The following is a 17252-nucleotide window of genomic DNA, read 5'->3' as shown; positions in this document are numbered from 1 at the left end:
CTCCTCTCCTCAGGTCCCGGAGATGCCTGAGGGGCGGCCTCCTGTCAGGGGCTTCCTGGTCAGGTGCAGAGGCCTGAGGGCCGGGCGTCAGGTCTGAGTCATGTGGGGTACTGGGCACTTGCCTTCTCTGCTCCAGAGTGCAGCGTTGGGGGGTTCGGCTGGTGTCTGAGGCCCAGGTTACGGCTTCCACCCAGGTTTACATCTGGGCCCCAGGTTTAAGACTTGGGGAGTTTCAAGACACCACTTTGAACAATTCAAAAAAGCCCCTCAGGGACTTCCCTGGTGGTGCAGGGGTTAAGAATCCACCTGCCAGTGCAGGGGACACGGGTTCGAGCCCTGGTCCAGGAAGATCCCACATGCTGCAGAGCAACTAAGCCCGTGTGCCACAACTACTGAAGCCCCCGCGCTCTAGAGCCCACGAGCCACAACTACTGAGCCCACGTGCCACAACTACTGAAGCCCACGCGCCTAGAGCCCACGCTTCACAACAAGAGAAGCCACCACAATGAGAAGCCTGCGCACTGCAACGAAGAGTAGCCCTCGCTCACCGCAACTAGAGAAAGCCTGTGCACAGGAATGGAGACCCAACGCAGCCAAAAATAAATAAATAAATTTATATTAAACAACAAAAAAACAAACAACCCCCCCCGAAAAAAAAACCCCTCAGTTTTTTATTTGTCCAAACCTTCAGCCCCAAGAAGGCCTCCCTTGGCCTCGGTTAAGAGGGGAGACTTGGCCACTGAGCTTCCTCAACCCCGGCCGCCCCTATCAGAACTATCTGGGGAAACAAAAAAACACCTTCACCCCTCTATGGTTTAGTTTCTTTGTGTGTAAAATGGTGAGAAATGACAGTACCCACGTTGCAGGGCTCTTGGAGGCTTAGATGATCTAGTGCACCTGGCACAGAGCATCTCACAGATATCACTGTTGTCAAGGTCTGACCTGCATGGACCTCCCAGTAACGGCCTCAACTCTGCTCCTTTGTCCCCTCAGGGCAGGGGCTGCGTCTCCCCACCCTTTCACGATTTCTTCTTTGGCTTGCTGGCTGCAGGCAGGCCCCAGGCCAGGCAATTTTACCTGAAAATGATCCCTCCACGAGGTGACCTTTGTCCCCCCGAGATCGTTCCAGGACAACATGATAACGACTCTGCCAGTCCTGAACTTCTATCAGGAGAGAGACTGGGGTAGGGCCGGACTCTATCTTGCAATTCTGTACTGCACACCAAGGCCTGGAAGCGTTGCCCGGGTTCCAAGGGGACGATGTGTCTCTGGTGGCCGCCCACGGGAGCAGAGGAAGAAGCAAGCCAGATGGCGTCTCCAGGGAGGTGAGCATTCCAGGTTCTGCATTTCCCCATCTCTGCCGCGGGGCCTCGCAGGAAGTGGGTCAAGGGGCACCCAGCCGCCAGGTGTGCCGCCCTTATCTCCGAGAACCAGGCCCTGCGGGTTTGTGCCCTGACTCAGCAGAAGTGGCCCCAGGAGTCCGAGGCCCCAGGGGTGGGGAGATGTCGGGAGGAAGCTGCCCTCCTGACAGCTGGGCTCACCTGCAGGAACCAGAGCAGCCCCACCGGCACTGTACAGCAATTTACATATTTATTTAAAAAGTATTAAAAAAAATTTTTTTTGGCCATACTGCATGGCATGTGGGATGTTAGTTCCCCAACAAGGGATCGAACCTGTGTCCCCTGCAGTGGAAGCACCGAGTCTTAACCACTGGACTGCCAGGGAATTCCCAACTTACATCTTTAATGTTTGTAGAGCTCTGTCTGACTGTGGTCTTGCTGGACACCAAGGACTCCATCTTTTCCGTAAAGCTGCTGGACCAGCAGCCTCACCCGACGCCACTGGGCAGGCTCCACCGACCCTCCTCCCCCACTAGCCCGCATGCCCCCACGCCTGCGGCCCCGAGCACAGCCTGGGACCCACCCTGCAGACAGAAGGAGCCCCTTCCGCCCTCCCCTGGTCAGCAGCAGCGTGGAATTAGGGGTTGTGACAGAGACGTTCGTGCATGCACCTGCATCCCTGCCGCGGGCCAGGTGTGGTCCTGGATGCTGCGTGTACATTAGTGAATAAAACAGATACGTTCCCCCCTCCTGGAGCTAGTGGTCCAGTGGGGGGGGGGAGGCAGAGGAGAAACCCAGGACAGAAAAATACACGTGTGCTGACACCAGGTAGAAGACGGGGAGCAGGGACAGTGACCTGGGGGGGGGACCTGCTGAGATGGGACAGCTCCACAGCCCCACCTGAGCTAGTGATACGTTTCAGTAGCAGCCAGCCCCCCTGGTCAATAACGGAGGTGACAGTCTGATCAAAGCCCTTGTGCCTGGCCCGGGGCTGTCCTGCATCCCATCGGCCCCTTTCACGCCCCCCTACGTGCCCCCCCTTCACTATCTGTCTGGACCTGCTAGGTTTTGGGGTGACAGCGGACTCGGGTCTCGGGCCACACCTGGCCCTGAGAGGGTTAGCCCTGCAGTCTGGCGGAGTGATCTGGGCGGAGGATGGAGGGGCAGCCTGAGCTCGGGAGCCGGGCGAGGCCAAGGTGGTGCCCGCTGGGCAGGGGTCTGGATTAATGGGGTGGGGGGGGCAGGGAGGCAAGCAGGTGCTTGGAGGCCAGGGTGAAGGCCCCACTGCAGACGGAGCAGCAAAGTATTCCTGTGAAAAAGGGAACAGAGACACCGGCCTGGGAGGACCCAGCAGGCAGCGAGGTGACAGGCGGTGAGGGTGGTGTGGCTGGAGCCCCCTGCCAAGCCCAGGTGACCTGCAGCTGCAGTGTCCAGGCACCGGCCAAGAACAGCTGGAAGGGAACAGTCATCAACGACAGCCACGGGAATCCAATTTTTGCCTTTTTTTTTTTCAGTCAACTGATGTGACTCATTAACCTAGCGGGTTTTTTCCCTATGTTTAAAACGTTGTGGTGAAATATACGTAACATACAATTTACCAACTTAACCACTTTTAACTGACAATTCATCGGCATTAATGACATTGACAATGCTGTGCAACCGTCACACTATCCACTTCCGGACTTTTTTTATGACCTCAAACAGAAACCCGGCGCCCAGGAAGTGAGAATTCAAGTGAGAATTCTGCTTCCCCTCCCCCAGCCCCTGATGACCTCTCACCTACTTTCTGTCTCTATGAATCTGCCCATTTTGGGTATTTCACATGAGTAGAATCATACAATATTTGTCCTTTTGTGTCTGGCTTCTTTCACTCAGCACGCTGTCCTCAAGGTCATCTGTGCTGTAGCAAGTGTCAGAATGCCATTCCTCTCTTTTTTTGGCTGTGGCCGCTTGCAGGATCCTAGCTCCCCAATCAGATCGAACCTGTGCCCCCTGCAGTGGAAGCGTGGAGCCCTGACCATTCCTTTCTTATTGCTGAATAAACACGTCCATTGTACGTGTAGACCACATTTGTTTATCCATCAGGATGGACACGAGCTATTTCTGCCTCCTGACTATTGTGAATGTTGCCTAGTCCAGTTTTTAAAAGGAGTAATCTTTCACCAGTTCGACACCGATGTCAATGCTTTATGGGCACGTCACCAGTTCCCCAGTGCACGGGGGCTCTGCCTCTTTCTAGGATCACAAATGCTGACTAGGCTGAGCAGTTGCTGTCGCTCAGAATCCTCACGGTGGTCCAGCGGGTGGGTACTAGTATCGCCCCCATTTGAGGGATGAGGAAGTTGAGGGCGGACCAGATAACGTGCCCAAGCACTCCTTGGAGGGTGGGTGTGGGGTTCACACCAGGTCAGTCTGGGTCCGGAGCCACCCGCCCCCTCCCCAACTACGTAAGCTGTGCTGTCTCACTACAGCAGACGACTTCAGAACCTGTTCTGTATTTCAAGCATATGGATGTGCATAAGATGAAGGATGTGGAAGGTGATTCCCATCTTACCTGCACAGGTGAAAAGGACCACAGGAGTGGGCCCTAGGCCGGCGGAGAGGACCCGGAGAGAGCCAGGCCCCGGAATCCGGAGCCGTGGCTCTCAACGCAGTCCGCACGAGCTACAGCGTGTGGAAAGTTATCACAGATCCTGACGCGGCGGTGTCAGAGGGAGAGCACCCACGCTCTGAGGTGGGCCCACCACCCCTGCCGCCCACCCCAGGGGCACTGCAGCCAGTAACCGGCGGCCGGAATGCAGAATCTCCGCATCCAGCAGGACTGCTGCCCCCTGCTGTACATGGAGGGCACTGCAGGAGGGGGAGCGTCCCCGCGGCCTGGCCAGCCAGCGTCCCCCAGCATCCCTGAGGGAGACTGGGTACCTGAAAGGGGGCAGGGAGGAGAGGGGTAGGCCTCCTGGTGCAGTGCCGCCTGCCTCGCTCACTCCCCCGTCATGGGACTCTGGAAGAAAGTATTAACTACAGTTTGATAAAGGGTTTTATTGTGTCCCTTGAAAGCCCTAACTTTTCTCTTGGAGGAAGCCTGGCCTCTGTGAAGGACACAGAACCAGACACCTGGGCAGCCTGGGAGCCCCCCGCTCCCTACACTCGACCCCCACCTCCACGTCCTTCCATTTGCCCTCCAGCCCTGGCCAATCTGGTTCGGGATCCCTCCCTTGTCACAGGGGTCAGCTGCCGGCCTGACCCGCCCCAGACAGCAGACCCCAACCCTTCTGGGACAGGAGGCTGCCTTCAGGATCAGGTTCAAAACTGCTCCGGCCCCTCTGCTCTGTCACTTCACATCCAGTTCCCAGCACGTGCTGCGCTGTCCCAGCTCTGCAGCCCCAGCGCCGCGCCCCGGCCTTGGACAGAGTGCCCCCCCTTCCCTGCTGGACCCAGCGGAGCAGAAGGACAAGGGCAGGGACTCTGCACCCAGATGCCTGGTTTGCATCTCAGCTTCTTGGAAAAGCAAATCACTAGAAACAGGTAGTTGGATTACCTGAGGGATGGGAATTTGCTCACGTCTTTGTACATCTTGCCCAGGAGTGGAATCCAGATCGTGTCTCTCCTGGCGTCAGCTCCTGGGCCCCGGCTGTGTCCCCCACGTCGCGCACCTGCGGTGCCCGGTGGAGGGCAGCCAGTAATATCAGTCTGTGTCTTACACGAGCATCCAGGCTCCAGCCCTGGGAGGGCCACGCCTGTAATTCTTCCCGAATTCCTGGTTTCTCCAGCCAAGGGAGACTATTCCTTACTAAGGATAAGCTCCCAGTCAGGGTGCTCAGCCTCAAACAATCCACGACAGGACTGAGCCTTTTACGGCAGAGCTACCTACACCAGAACACAGAAACCCGGACTCCTCAGAAAATGGATTTATTTTTATATTTCTAGAAACATTAGCTGGATGATCAGCACAGACATGGAGCAATCCTGATGGTGTTTATCCGGAGGACGGTCTGAGGGCTCACGATAACTGCAAGACAGAGCAGGGCCCGGCATGAACACAGATCCGGATGCCGTCAACCAGCTACCGCGAGACCCAGCCGCCACCCACTCTTTCCTCGAGGGTCTGCCTTGCACCAGCACCGCCCCGCAGCCGGGCAGAACTGGCCACCCAGTGATGTCCCACAGGCCGTGGTTTTTGGTCATCACTGACCACCTGCCTCACCACTTGCTCCGTGAGCCCCGTCAGACCCCACAGGGGCTGCAACACCCCGGGGCCTGGAGGCCAGGGGCGCCCTTGCTGCGGGCCCCCAGCCTGGTCTCCCCCACGTGCCCAGAGATCCCTGCCCTGCATGGGTGGGGGCACCCCTTCTGGCTACGCTGAGGCTACTGGAGGTGGCGGAGGGTACAGGAGAGGCTCCCTACTGACCCAACTCTAGTAAAGCTGAAGCTACCGTCTCTGGTACGTTCCACCGTTTGTAACCGAGGATTGTGAGAGACATACATCGTCCCTCGTTATCTGCAGGGGATGGGTTCCAGGACCCCTGAGGACACCGGCATCCAAGGACGCTCAAGCCCCTTAATAAGATGGTCTAGTGTCTGCATGTAACCTACACACACCCTCCCGTATACTCTCAACCATCTCTAGGTCACATGTGAGGCCTAAAACACTGTAAACGCCATATGAACAGGTGTAAATACAACGTATAATATAGATCCTATGTAAATACTTGGTGAGGCAAATTCAAGTTTTGCTTTTTGGAACTCTCTGGAATTTTTTTTTCTTGCAAATTTTCTTTTTTTTTTTTGGCCCTGCGGCACGCAGGCTCTTAGTTGTGGCATGTGGGATCTTAGTTCCCTGGCCAGGGATCAAACCTGCACCCCCTGCATTGGAAGCACGGAGTCAACCACTGGACCGCCAGGGAAGTCCCTCCTGCAAATGTTCAATCTGTGGCTGGTTGACTCTGCGAGTGTGGCAGATGGGGATACAGGGGGCCAAATGTACACCTCCTGAGACAAGATGCTGCAGCCTGTGGGTCCCGCCCCAAGGGGCTGTGACCTCCAGTGGAGGCCCCTGCAGGGACAGTTCTGTTCCCGCTTGTGGGTTTACTGGGAAATGGCAGGGGGCTCTGGATGGGAACAAAAGGTCGTGTGGGGTCAGGGAGACGGGGGAGACACAGCCCAGGCCGTGGAAAGCGGGCAGCAACGGCTAGGTGAGGGCCGAGGGGGATCCCTCCGTGAACCCTCGTCCCGGCCCTGCTCCGTGAGTCCGGACAGGAAGAGCGGGGTCTCCTGCCCCCACTCAGGGCACAGGCTCCCCTCCTGTCCCTATGCTGAGCCACCAACTCCCACAAGTCACCACAAGGCCGCTGGATGCGGTGGCCTCTCCACTCCCGCTCACCAGGCCCTGCCTGCGCGCCCCTGGGGGAGGCCCCTGCTGTGAAGTACCCCCCTCAGGTGCCAGCCCTTCCCGCCACCGCTTCCTCCCTTCCCGGCTGAGGTTCTGTCCACCCCACACGCTGCACCTGCCAGAACCCGCGGCAAGTCCACACAGGGGCGCTGCTTCTTCACCTCTCCGACCTCTGACCTCACCCCTTCCCGCCTCCATCCCCTCCCCCCTCCCAGCAGACCCACCTTGGTGACGTCCATTGTTACTGGACCTTTAAATCAGGGGCACCACATGTGCCTGGACGCCCCTTCGGCCGGTGGACAGGACGGAGGGGCCTCGTGTCCCTGGTCTCTCAGCCCCTGTGCTCGAGCCCACCCTGCCCGCTCCATCCCACCAGCATCCGGATGCCCTGGCCCTCCAGGGGCCACCCCGGCTGCCGCCTCCCCAGGGAAACCTCTCCAGACCTTCTCTCCCAGGACTGCCTTCCTTCGGGCTCCAGACGGGCCTCCCTCCTCCCCCAAAGCCTCTTTCACTCCTTCAAACAAACCAGCCCCACCTCCGCCTCCTGGCCCAGTCGACCTCACACCCTTCCAGCCACCACCTCTTCTCTTTAACCACCTTCTGAGGATGCTGTCCCCACCTGCCTTTGCTTCACGGAACAAACATGAACGAACGCCCGAAGCATTACGGTACGATGAAGTCTGACGAGCCGCCCACAGGAATTGGAACACAGGACACACGATCCCTCTGCATTTGTGACTCCTTCCTTCCCCGCCCCTCCAGAGGCAGCCACACCCGTGATTCTGTGCATACCGTTCTTCCTTTAAAAATGTGCCGTTGTTATGTGTGTGCGTAATGCGTGCGCGAGCGAGCGTGTGCCCAGCAGCACGAGGCTGAGCTCTGCCCACCTCCGGGCTTCATGACTCGGCCTCACCCTCACATAGTCTAAGATCGTCCCTGCCGTGTGGAGGTGGGCCATCCACTGCACTGGACAACATCCCACTGAGGGAATCTCCGTTGCTCGTCCATTCCCCGTGGTGGACACGTGACCTGCTTCTGGGTTGTCCGGCAAGAACCCAGCTGCCAGGGCCGCGCCCTCCACAAGCCCCGGAGTGGTTAACGACTGCTACCCTCCCCTCCCCGGCAGAGCCAGGACGCGGGCAGAGCTCTCACTGGTCTCTGGGCTGCTGCACCCACAAAAGCGCCTGGCAGAGGGCAGAGCCCCGTCCAACCTGGCCCAGCACAGGACGCGGGGCAACACCCAGAGGACGGGAACGCAGCAGCCACGCTTTCTCCAACTTACTTCTTTTCCTTTTGTAGTTTTTCCTTTTCTTGAATCTCATATTGATTTTTGGCCACGATTCTGTCTTTTCAATGACTGTGGCTTCTACTTGAACAAGATCCTTTCTGGAAGAGAGGAAAACGAACAGTAATGTACCTTCCTGATTATTTTTCAGTTTTACTAGTGCTTTACGTGAGAACATCTAAATAAAGTTTAACTTCCTTTTCTGCTGGTTATCAACGTCATACGCCCTCCCTGCAGGCACTGTGAAAACTACCAAAAAGCACAACAAAGAACAGTGTCGTCCCACAGCAAATCTTAAAAGGGCCAAACTGCAGTGAATGAGTAACAGGTCAACGATTTGTCCTGGATGCTCTTTACTCGGGACACTACACACCCACGGGGAGAAGCGTAAGCGTGTTGAGCTTGGTGGTTGCAGCGGGTGTGACGGGAGCCCCTCTGCCCAGCCTCCCCGCCGGCATCTGAGAGCACGTTACCCGAGGAGGGGTCTGCCGAGCAGCGTGAAGTCGTCGGCCCCAACCAGCAGGACCTGAAATCAAACAGGCGTGTTACCAGCAAATAACACAAAGCCCCTAGAACAGGCAGTCGCCCAAGCACACTGGAAAGGAAGCAAGGTGTCGGTTCCCCGAAACCAAAACGTGGGCTTCCTCTGCTAACTAGCCACTCCCTCAACCTGGGACAGAGGGGGCGCCAGCTGGCGGCGTGGCTGTGTGTGCAGGGGCGCCCGGCTGCCTGCGGACATGCCCGCGCTGTCAGACCCGGACACATGGAACTCGGTCATCCGGGTGAGCAGGCAACCTCCTATGGCAACAGTGGCTTTTAAAATACGACAACTTTTTATTGAAGTATAATACATACGGGGAAAAAATGTACAAACCAGACTGTGGTGTCTTTTATGCAGTTCACAGTCCTGCTGATACTGAAAAGATTGAGGTTCAAGGTATTCTTTTAATGACTGCAAAAACCTGCACGGCCAGGCAGCCTCTCTCACTGGAGGGAAACTGTGACGCTAAGTGTGGCCTCAGATGAAGACAGTTCTGTGACCCAAGTGCAGTGGGGTTCTCATTAGACGTTGGGAGACTGTCTGAAATTCTCCTGATGAGAAAAAAACTCGACTGCATTAAGCTTCAATGTCTAAAGACAAAGCCTATTTTGTAATAACACCAATGGGCTATGTGTGTTAGGTGGTGACAAATAATGAAGTCTTGCCTGACCCACTCAGCCCGCCACGTTCTCTACCGCTGGGCTCCCACGTTATGAAAACCACCTGCATTAGGTGGAGCTTCCTAGGTTTTTGTTAATGTGAAATGTTTCAAAATAATGTCTTTTTAGAGATCCTCACAAAAACACTCCAGAAGTCTCTTATTTTAGATGTAAAAGGTAAATGTACTCTTGTTCGTGAGCTCATGACACAACCACGGGGGTCACCAAGGAGAAGGGGCTGTGCTGGCTGCTGGCGTCCACACAGCGCCCTGGTTCAGCCTGAGCCGTGGTCCTGCTCGGATCACAGGCTGTGGGAAGACCGTCTGAGAAAGGAGAGTTTAATGCTCCCCTGGGTGTAAATATGCAAAGAATCTACAATCACAAAGGAAGGAGGAGTTTTAAATTATAAAGAAAACCATATGTCATATCACATCACACCAACAGTTAACCACATGCTAAGAAAATGATCCGGTACAGAAATCTCATATTTTATCTACAGTTTTATGAATAGAAGTAGAATAGGCAAAAACCAGATAGGCCCCCGAACACAAGCGGAGGGCAGAGGCATTTGGCTAAACACGCAGGACACACCACGCGGCAGTTCAGGAGGGTCGGAAGACGACCAGCGCCCTGCAAGGTGCCTCTAAACCGTGCTCGCTGTTCAGCACAGCGGCAGCTGTCACGCCTAACGTCAGGGCAGTGTTCGAGCCGAAACGGAACATTTTCTCTTCATAAATCCGGGCCTGAGAACTCTTCACATCCCTAACTGGGATTTTCACTGTACCTGTGATCAGATATTTTCCTCTAAGAATACACTAAGGAGACGTGAGGCAAACCCTTCTCTGTCTGACGTGAGACAGACACACGCGTCCCCTTAGAGAAACGTGCTGATCGGCTCCCTGTAAGGAGGGGCCCCACCGAGTCCGGCCGCCCTCGGGGAGCAGCTCTGCCCACACCCCCCTGACCCCACCGTGCCCACTGGCCAGCCTGCCGCGTCCCCAGAGCTGACTCACAGTCTTACCTTCTCCAGCCGGATCCTCTCTCCACACGCAACGTCTAACTTGTTTTCAATTAAAATCAGGTCTTCAGAGGTCACCTTCCACTGGTGGCTGGCAAAGTGCACCACTGCGAAGAGCCTGCCGTACTGGCCCCGGGCGATCAGCTCGTTCACCTTCTCCACGACCTCTGTGTGGAGAAGGGCGGTCAGGGTCACAGCTACACCCTCACCCGGGTGCCCACTGCCCCACCGCAGGCCAGGGTGAGCCGCCGCTCCCAGGAGCTGGCACTGGGGCGCGCGGGGCACACAGGGTTCTTACAGACGATCGTGCCCTGACGGCACAGAAGCCCCCATCCCCCTGCCATCCTCCCGCCTGAGCGCTCGGCGCGCCTGGCTCGGTTTCTCTGACCCTGCGGTGGAGAAACCCTCACCTGGTTTCATTCCCAGTCATTATTAACAACGAGCCAGCGGCCTGGCAAAGTGAGAGGAGAGGGCTTCTTGCAAACAAGGAAAACCTAGAATTATACCCTCATGGCGCTGGATGCTACCTGCTCACGTCTGCACACACCCAGTCCCCGCTCCCACGGTCACCACCTCGTCTTAGGCCCGGCCCTTCTCTCCTGCCCCGACCCTCCTGGCCTCGCCTGCGGCTGGGCGCAGGGCACAGTGTCTGTCCTGGAAACCGAGTCAAGCCCTCGGCTGCACCTGGCCAAGAGGGCGGAACCTCGCCTACAGTTGTACTTTTCGGGCACAGCATCCGAAATAGTATTTAACAACTGGAAGATTCCACGCGTTACTACGGACTTCCAGCTTTTGGAAACTGAGGATCTTGCACTCATCCCGGTACTGGGCGTGGTGGCCACACTGCCCTCCTGGCGACACGCATCCTGTGTGACATGCCTCCCGACACCTGATGGCCTCTCGAACACCTGGGCTGGGGCCGGCTTCCACCGATGACCGGGCACATCATTCTTCTTCCCTGAACTCCCGTTTCTACCAACAGCGGGGAGACAGAGCTGGGCCCTGGCCCTTGCGCCACCCGCATTACCTGCCTGCAACTCGGCTGGTGCCTTGGTGCCCTAGGAGGACTGGCTCAACGAATGAGGGTTTTGAGCTCTGGTGTTGAGCGAACCTGAGCTTTCACGCTGCGCCATGTCTCGGGCACCTGGAAACGTGAAGTCCTTGTTCTGTGGCCAGGAGGCCCCCTGTGGTGGAAGCAGGGGCGCCACCCCCTAGCTTCTGCCTCTCTTACCTGCGTGGTGTCTGGCCTCCTCGACGGGGTTTGGCACAACAACTTCTGGCCAAGGTGGTGAACTCAGTGACGTTTTAGGAACGTATCTGTAAAAATATTTTACAGACGCGGGTCACACACGCGTGAAAAGACGGTTCAAGATGTGTGAGAAATGACTGCGCTCAGCACAGTAGGAAGGGCAAGGGTCCGGCACGTCTCTGATGCTTGTGTGGCTGGCGGGACAGCTGCCCCCGCAGTTGTGGGCGAGCAAAACCTGCCCGCCCCAAAATGTCTCTTAGGCGTGCAGATTACTTCAAGCCGAAAACAATCAAGGCCCAAAAGACGCAGGAAGAAACTTTGGCAGGAGGCAGGCAGGCCTGGGTCTGCGCGCAGCTTCCTGAAACACTCGACATGGAGGGCCTGTCCTGGGACACAGCATCACCAGAGACGGCTGCGAGGAACACAGGGGCCCAGAGATCTGAGGCCGCTCCTATCCCACTGTCTCTGCAGGCCCAGCCAACATTTATTCACCAAACATCTGCTTTTCCACCTCCACGTGAATTGCCTTCGTCCCCTCTGAAGTCTCAAACCCCTGCCCTCAACATCGTCTTTTTTCTTTAGCTGAAGGTGCTACTTAAGGTGAGGGCTTCTGCCATTTGCGCGAGTGGCTCATTTCTCCTGGGTCTCTCCTGTGTGTACAGGTTATTAAACTTTGGTTTGATTTTTCTCCTGTTAACCTGTCTCATGTCAATTTAACTCTTAGACCAGCCAGAAGATCCCAGAAAACTGGGGACCCTGCCGCTTCCAGCTCACTGTTCGCTCACTGTGAAGTGAGCGAACGCCCTCTCTGCCGGAGTCAATGGCCCCCAAATGAAGCTGTGCACTCCCGTCACGCATCGTGTCTGAGCAGCCCCGGGCGGCCCGGCAGCAGCCAGCCGAGGACTGAGGGACAAACCTGGAACGGGACTGGGGGCAGCAGTGGCCACTCACGGCGGTCACAGAAGTCAGCCGAGTTCATGAAAGCACCCTTTAGGGTTTCTGCCTCCACCCTCACCCAGGGTGCCCACTGCTCTTTTAGGGAAACACCAGGCCCTGCGTCCCCCCTGCTGAGAATCTCCGCTGCAGGAGCGCAGGCGGCTGCACTGAGAGCTTACTACGTGCCAGGTGCTCTTCTCTTTTTTTTTTCTTCTAATTTTTATACTGAAGTATAGTTGATTTACAATGTTAATTTCTGCTGTACAGCATAGTGATACAGTTATACACATACATTCTTTTTTATATTCTTTTCTGTCATGGTTTATCTCAGGAGATTGAATATAGTTCCCTATGCTCTCCAGTAGGACCCTGTCGTTTATCCATTCTATGTATAATACTTTGTATCTGTTAATCGCAAATTCCCAATCCATCCCTTCCCCATGGCAACCACAAGTCCTTCTAAGCTCTTTTTTGTTAAAAAATTTATTTTATTTTTGGCTGCATTGGGTCTTCGTTGCTGCATGCAGGCTTTCTCTAGTTGCGGCGAGCGGGGGCTACTCTTCGTTGCAGTGCTCAGGCTCTAGGCATGCGGGCTTCAGTAGTTGTGGCTCGTGGGCTCTAGAGCGCAGGCTCAGCAGTTGTGGTGCACGGGCTTAGTTGCTCCGCGGCATGTGGGATCTGCCCGGACCAGGGATTGAACCCGTGTCCCTTGCATTGGCAGGCAGATTCTTAACCACTGCGCCAGCAGGGAAGCTCCCTTCTAAGCTCTTTAAATGCAGAAATTCACTCGACTCTCATGAAAACCCACTGAGATGGAGACTAATATTGCTTCCATTTTGCCGAAGAGGAACGAAGCTCAGAGTGCGTGACCCTGCTCAGGGACCCGGGCTGACAGGGCGGGGCAGGGACGGGACCCTGTGTATGCCTACCTATGATTTTGTCAAGTTTACCTTCTGTAGTTTATATTAATTTTATGTTTTTTCTTTAACACTGAACATGCTCTTTTAAATTACGTAAGGTCCTCCTGGAGATTCTGACACAACCATCCCGTGATTCGACCTTCCCAGTTAGAAATAAATCCCCAATTAGGAGTTAAAAGCTTTTGCCTAGAAAGACACAGCCGTGCAAGGCCCAGAACACCTTTGTCTTTGGGTGCTTGAGGTTCTGTCTGTATTTCTATATGTCAAGGGTCTGAGAAAAATACTGTCAAAAAAGTTAAAAGAAAACTAAATATTCTTGAAAACCCAAATGTTTGAAGTTCTGACTTTAGAAAGGAAAGGAAGAGAGTCACCAAAACCCACATTTTGATATTACCCTTGTGGAAATGAAGCGCTCTGTGAACTGAACCTTCGAGAAGCAGACCACAGGGAAGCTGAGGGAATAAAGAAACACGTGTAGTTACTAACACAAAATGCAAGCCGCCCTTTACGACGCTCAGTGCAAGTGCCGCTATTGTGACTGGCACGCGATTTAAACCACCACATCACGACATGTCTACAGAAAAACCTAGGCCAACAAAACTAAAAGAACATCACTTACAGTTACTGGCTATTACCATAAGCGTCAGGATGTGTTTGTCACACCATTGAAAAGGGCCTAAAACCAAATCACCTACCTGCTAACCCATTCCTTGACCACAAGTGTCCACTAAGTTCAGGCCCTGTTCGGTACCCCAGTGTGGGAGCGGCCTCCAGGACACCCCGACGAGCCCACCTCCTGGTGTTCTCACCCCTGTGTTGTCCCCCGACAGGGCACTGGTTTCTGTGACCAACAGCATGTGGCAGAAGTGACAGCACAGCACTTCCGAGAGTAAGTTATACAAGGGCAGCTGCTGTCCTGGGTGTCCTCTCTCATCTCTGCTGCAGGGCTGCTCTGCTGTGAGCAGTCCCTGGAGGGGCCTCCTGCCAGCAGCCCAGGGAGGGAGCTGGAAAGCAGATTCTGCAGCCCCAGCTGACAGCCTGACTTGAATCTAATGAGAGACTGGGAGCCAGAAGCACCCGCTAAGCTGCTGCTGGATCCTGACCGTCAGCGATGGATAATACACGTTAGGTATCTTGAGCTGCTGAATTTGGGGGTAATCTGGGACATAGCAGTAGATAACTAATGCACGGACAGAGGTATCCACAGCCTACTGAGAAGGACTCAGAAATAAAATGGCTGGTGCTTAAGTGCAAAAAGCAGAGGACAGGTTTCTCAATAACTACCGTTGGTTTTATTTTTTCAATTGAGCTCTAATTTATAAACCATAAAATTCACTCTTTTAAAGCTCACTCATTAGCGGTTGTTCCCAATTCTTGGTCTCCTGGGCTGGTTTCTCTTCCCCTCTGCCATCTTGGTGCGCTTGTGGTTTAGACATTGGATCTTACCTCTTCTTTACCTATAGCCGTTCCTCTGGTGACTGTATGAATTTAAATGTCACCTATACACTGGTGACTCCCAAGTTTACACCTGCAGCCTGTCAGACACGACAAACACCTGTCTCTTAGTCATCGTCACCTGCATGTTAACAGGCGTCTCAGAACCTAACAAAGGCTCCTGATCTGCCCCTCATGCCTGCTTCTGCCGCACCCCTCCCCATCTCACGTAATGGCGACTCCATCTTTCCAGCTGCTCAGGCCCCAAATCTCAGTCATTTATGACCCTTCTCTCTCACACCTCTCAGCCAGCCTATCAGCAAGTCCCCTTGCCTCTCTTTGAGAGATCCAGGCTCTGACCACTTCAATCACCCAAGCCTGCATTATTACTAGCACCCTGCTCTCGCCCTAGCCTCCCTTCTCTGCACAGCAGCTAGCGGGATCCTGTTAAAACTGAGGTCAGGTCGCATCACTACTTTGTGAAACTCCACAAGAGCGCCCCATTTCACTCAGAGGGAAAGCCGAAGTCCTTACAGCGGCCGACAGGGCAGTGGGCAGTGCGGTTCCATCTGTCTCTCTGAGCTCATGCCTCATGAGCTTCCCCTTGTTCACTGCACACCTTCCATTCTGGCCTCCTGGCTATTCCGGGAAGATGCCAGATGCAAGGGCCTATGCCTGACCACTCTTGCCCTGGACGCTCCCCCACCCCACGTTGCCCCCAGACTAATTCTCTATTTCCTTTGGGTCTCCACTCCAATACCGTCTCAGTAGAGAGGCCTTCCCCATCCATCCTATTTAAAATTGAACTCTTTCTTCCCAACTCGGGCTTTATTTTTCTCCATGAGTCTTAACAGCTTCGAACATACTATGTAATTTGCTTCTTCTTAAAAATTTGCCTGTCTCTCTGCACAACCCTTCCCCCTGCGTCAGAATGCTAGCTCCATAAAAGCAGGGATTATTGTTTTATGTTTATAACTGATGTATTCGCTATTCTGGACCAGTGTTTGACTTGTGATAGGTGCTCGATAAATGGTGAATATACGAATAAATGAATGACATCTACTCTGCTAAGCCATCAAATGAGGCCCCTGTGGAATACTCCATGATTGGGAACTCGTGATTGGCCTCTCTTGAGAGCCATCCCACCGTTGAAAGCTCACAAAGTTTCTGCACCTGATCTGCTTCTCTTGCCTGTGGTCTTAGCTTAGCAGTGACCCCCCCCGGGAACAAATGGTGCCCCAGGATCATCCTTTAGATCCCTAAGGATCGTGCCAGTGTCTACCCTGTTTCCTTCACTTACTCTTCAAGGTCCTGCCTGTTTACCATTTTGGTCACCCTCTCTTTACTCAGTTCACTTCATCTGTGCTTCTCTCTGAAAACACTGGGTCTGGAATTGAACACAGCATTCTAGAGGTGGTTTTATATTGGTAGAATGCAGTAAGTCCTATTGCTTTTGTAAAAACTTCCCTGCCTGCTTAAACCCAAGTTTTATTATGGAAAATGACAAGCATACAAAAATAAAGAGAATAGCGAGTCCTCCTGTATCTCTCCCCAGACTCAACAGTTATCAACTCTTGGCCAAGCTTGATTCATTCACAGTGCCTCTGGCCCAACTCTGTGATTAAAGCAACTGTCAGTGTATTTCTATGAAAGATAAAGATTCTTTACAAAAACACAACCACAACACCATTATCACACCTAAAAAAGGGAACAATTATTTATTATCAATTCAGACCCAATTCTAAAACATACATAAACATTCCCTCACACAGATACACACTCCAACCGTTTCAGACAGAAGTTTATAGTGTTTCTGACAAACATAATCTTTTTGAGCCTCATGACAACCCAGTGCCTAAAATACAGCTGTCGCTTTTGCTGGATTGGTTACCATTAGGCAAGGACATTCATCACCATTTTCCAGATGAGGACGGTGAGGCTCAGAGAGTGGCTCGCAGCCTGCGGGTGATGGTTAAAGCACAGGCCTTGGAGCCGGACCGAGCTGTCTGATTCAGTCCTCTCCCACTTCCCTGCTGTGTGACCGTAAGCAAGTTACTTAACCACTCTGAGCCTCAGTTTGTTCCCCCGGTTAAATACAGCCTATATGGAAGTTGGGGAGCTTTCATCAGTATTTAAGCTACTAACTAAAGGAAGCAGGATCTGAACCTAGGTTTCCCCAACTCTAAAGTCCGCGTTGTAATCACCGCATCAAAAAAAGCGATTAACATCGGTCGGACACAGACACACATGTGGCGGGACGGCAGGGCGCCCCACTTCCTCTCTTCACCCCGCGGCCAAGGTCTCACCCTCTCCGGGCCCCGACGCTCTCAGGACACTGCGGCTGCATGCAGACACCAGCCGCCCGAAGGTGACCGGCAGGGCCGAGGACGCCACAGCCGCCGCCATCTTCCCGCAGCCTAGACCGACACCGGAAGCGGAAGAGGCGCGAACCTGGTGCGTCGACGCACCGGGCCCGGCCGG

General features: G+C 54.4%; 1 protein-coding gene across 1 annotated transcript; it reads right to left on the bottom strand.

Annotated features, from left to right (window-relative positions):
* Positions 1-5233: 5233 nt before the first annotated feature.
* Positions 5234-17225, bottom strand: MRPL21 (mitochondrial ribosomal protein L21). Its single transcript, XM_022591160.3, has 7 exons — positions 17078-17225; positions 13732-13789; positions 11464-11549; positions 10236-10399; positions 8488-8540; positions 8012-8115; positions 5234-5349 (listed from the first exon to the last, which is right to left on the bottom strand). The coding sequence occupies exons 1-7, from the start codon at positions 17175-17177 to the stop codon at positions 5285-5287; spliced, it is 630 nt and encodes a 209-aa protein (XP_022446868.1). The 5' UTR covers positions 17178-17225; the 3' UTR covers positions 5234-5284.
* Between the last annotated feature and the right edge of the window lie 27 nt (positions 17226-17252).

The sequence above is a fragment of the Delphinapterus leucas genome, chromosome 7, assembly GCF_059928025.1.
Source record: "Delphinapterus leucas isolate spDelLeu-1000000601 "Yukka" chromosome 7, BTC_Dleu_Yukka2, whole genome shotgun sequence".
Classification (NCBI taxonomy): domain Eukaryota; kingdom Metazoa; phylum Chordata; class Mammalia; order Artiodactyla; family Monodontidae; genus Delphinapterus; species Delphinapterus leucas.
This window is presented reverse-complemented; position numbering and strand designations above follow the sequence as displayed.

Coding starts and splice junctions, on each gene's coding strand:
- MRPL21 (XM_022591160.3), bottom strand. CDS start 17,177: ATGGCGGCGGCTGTGGCGTCCTCGGCCCTGCCGGTCACCTTCGGGCGG. Junction 10,400..11,463: donor GGAGGCCAGACACCACGCAG/GTAAGAGAGGCA, acceptor TTCTCCACACAG/AGGTCGTGGAGAAGGTGAAC. Junction 5,350..8,011: donor AAACTACAAAAGGAAAAGAA/GTAAGTTGGAGA, acceptor TCTGTCTTGCAG/TTATCGTGAGCCCTCAGACC.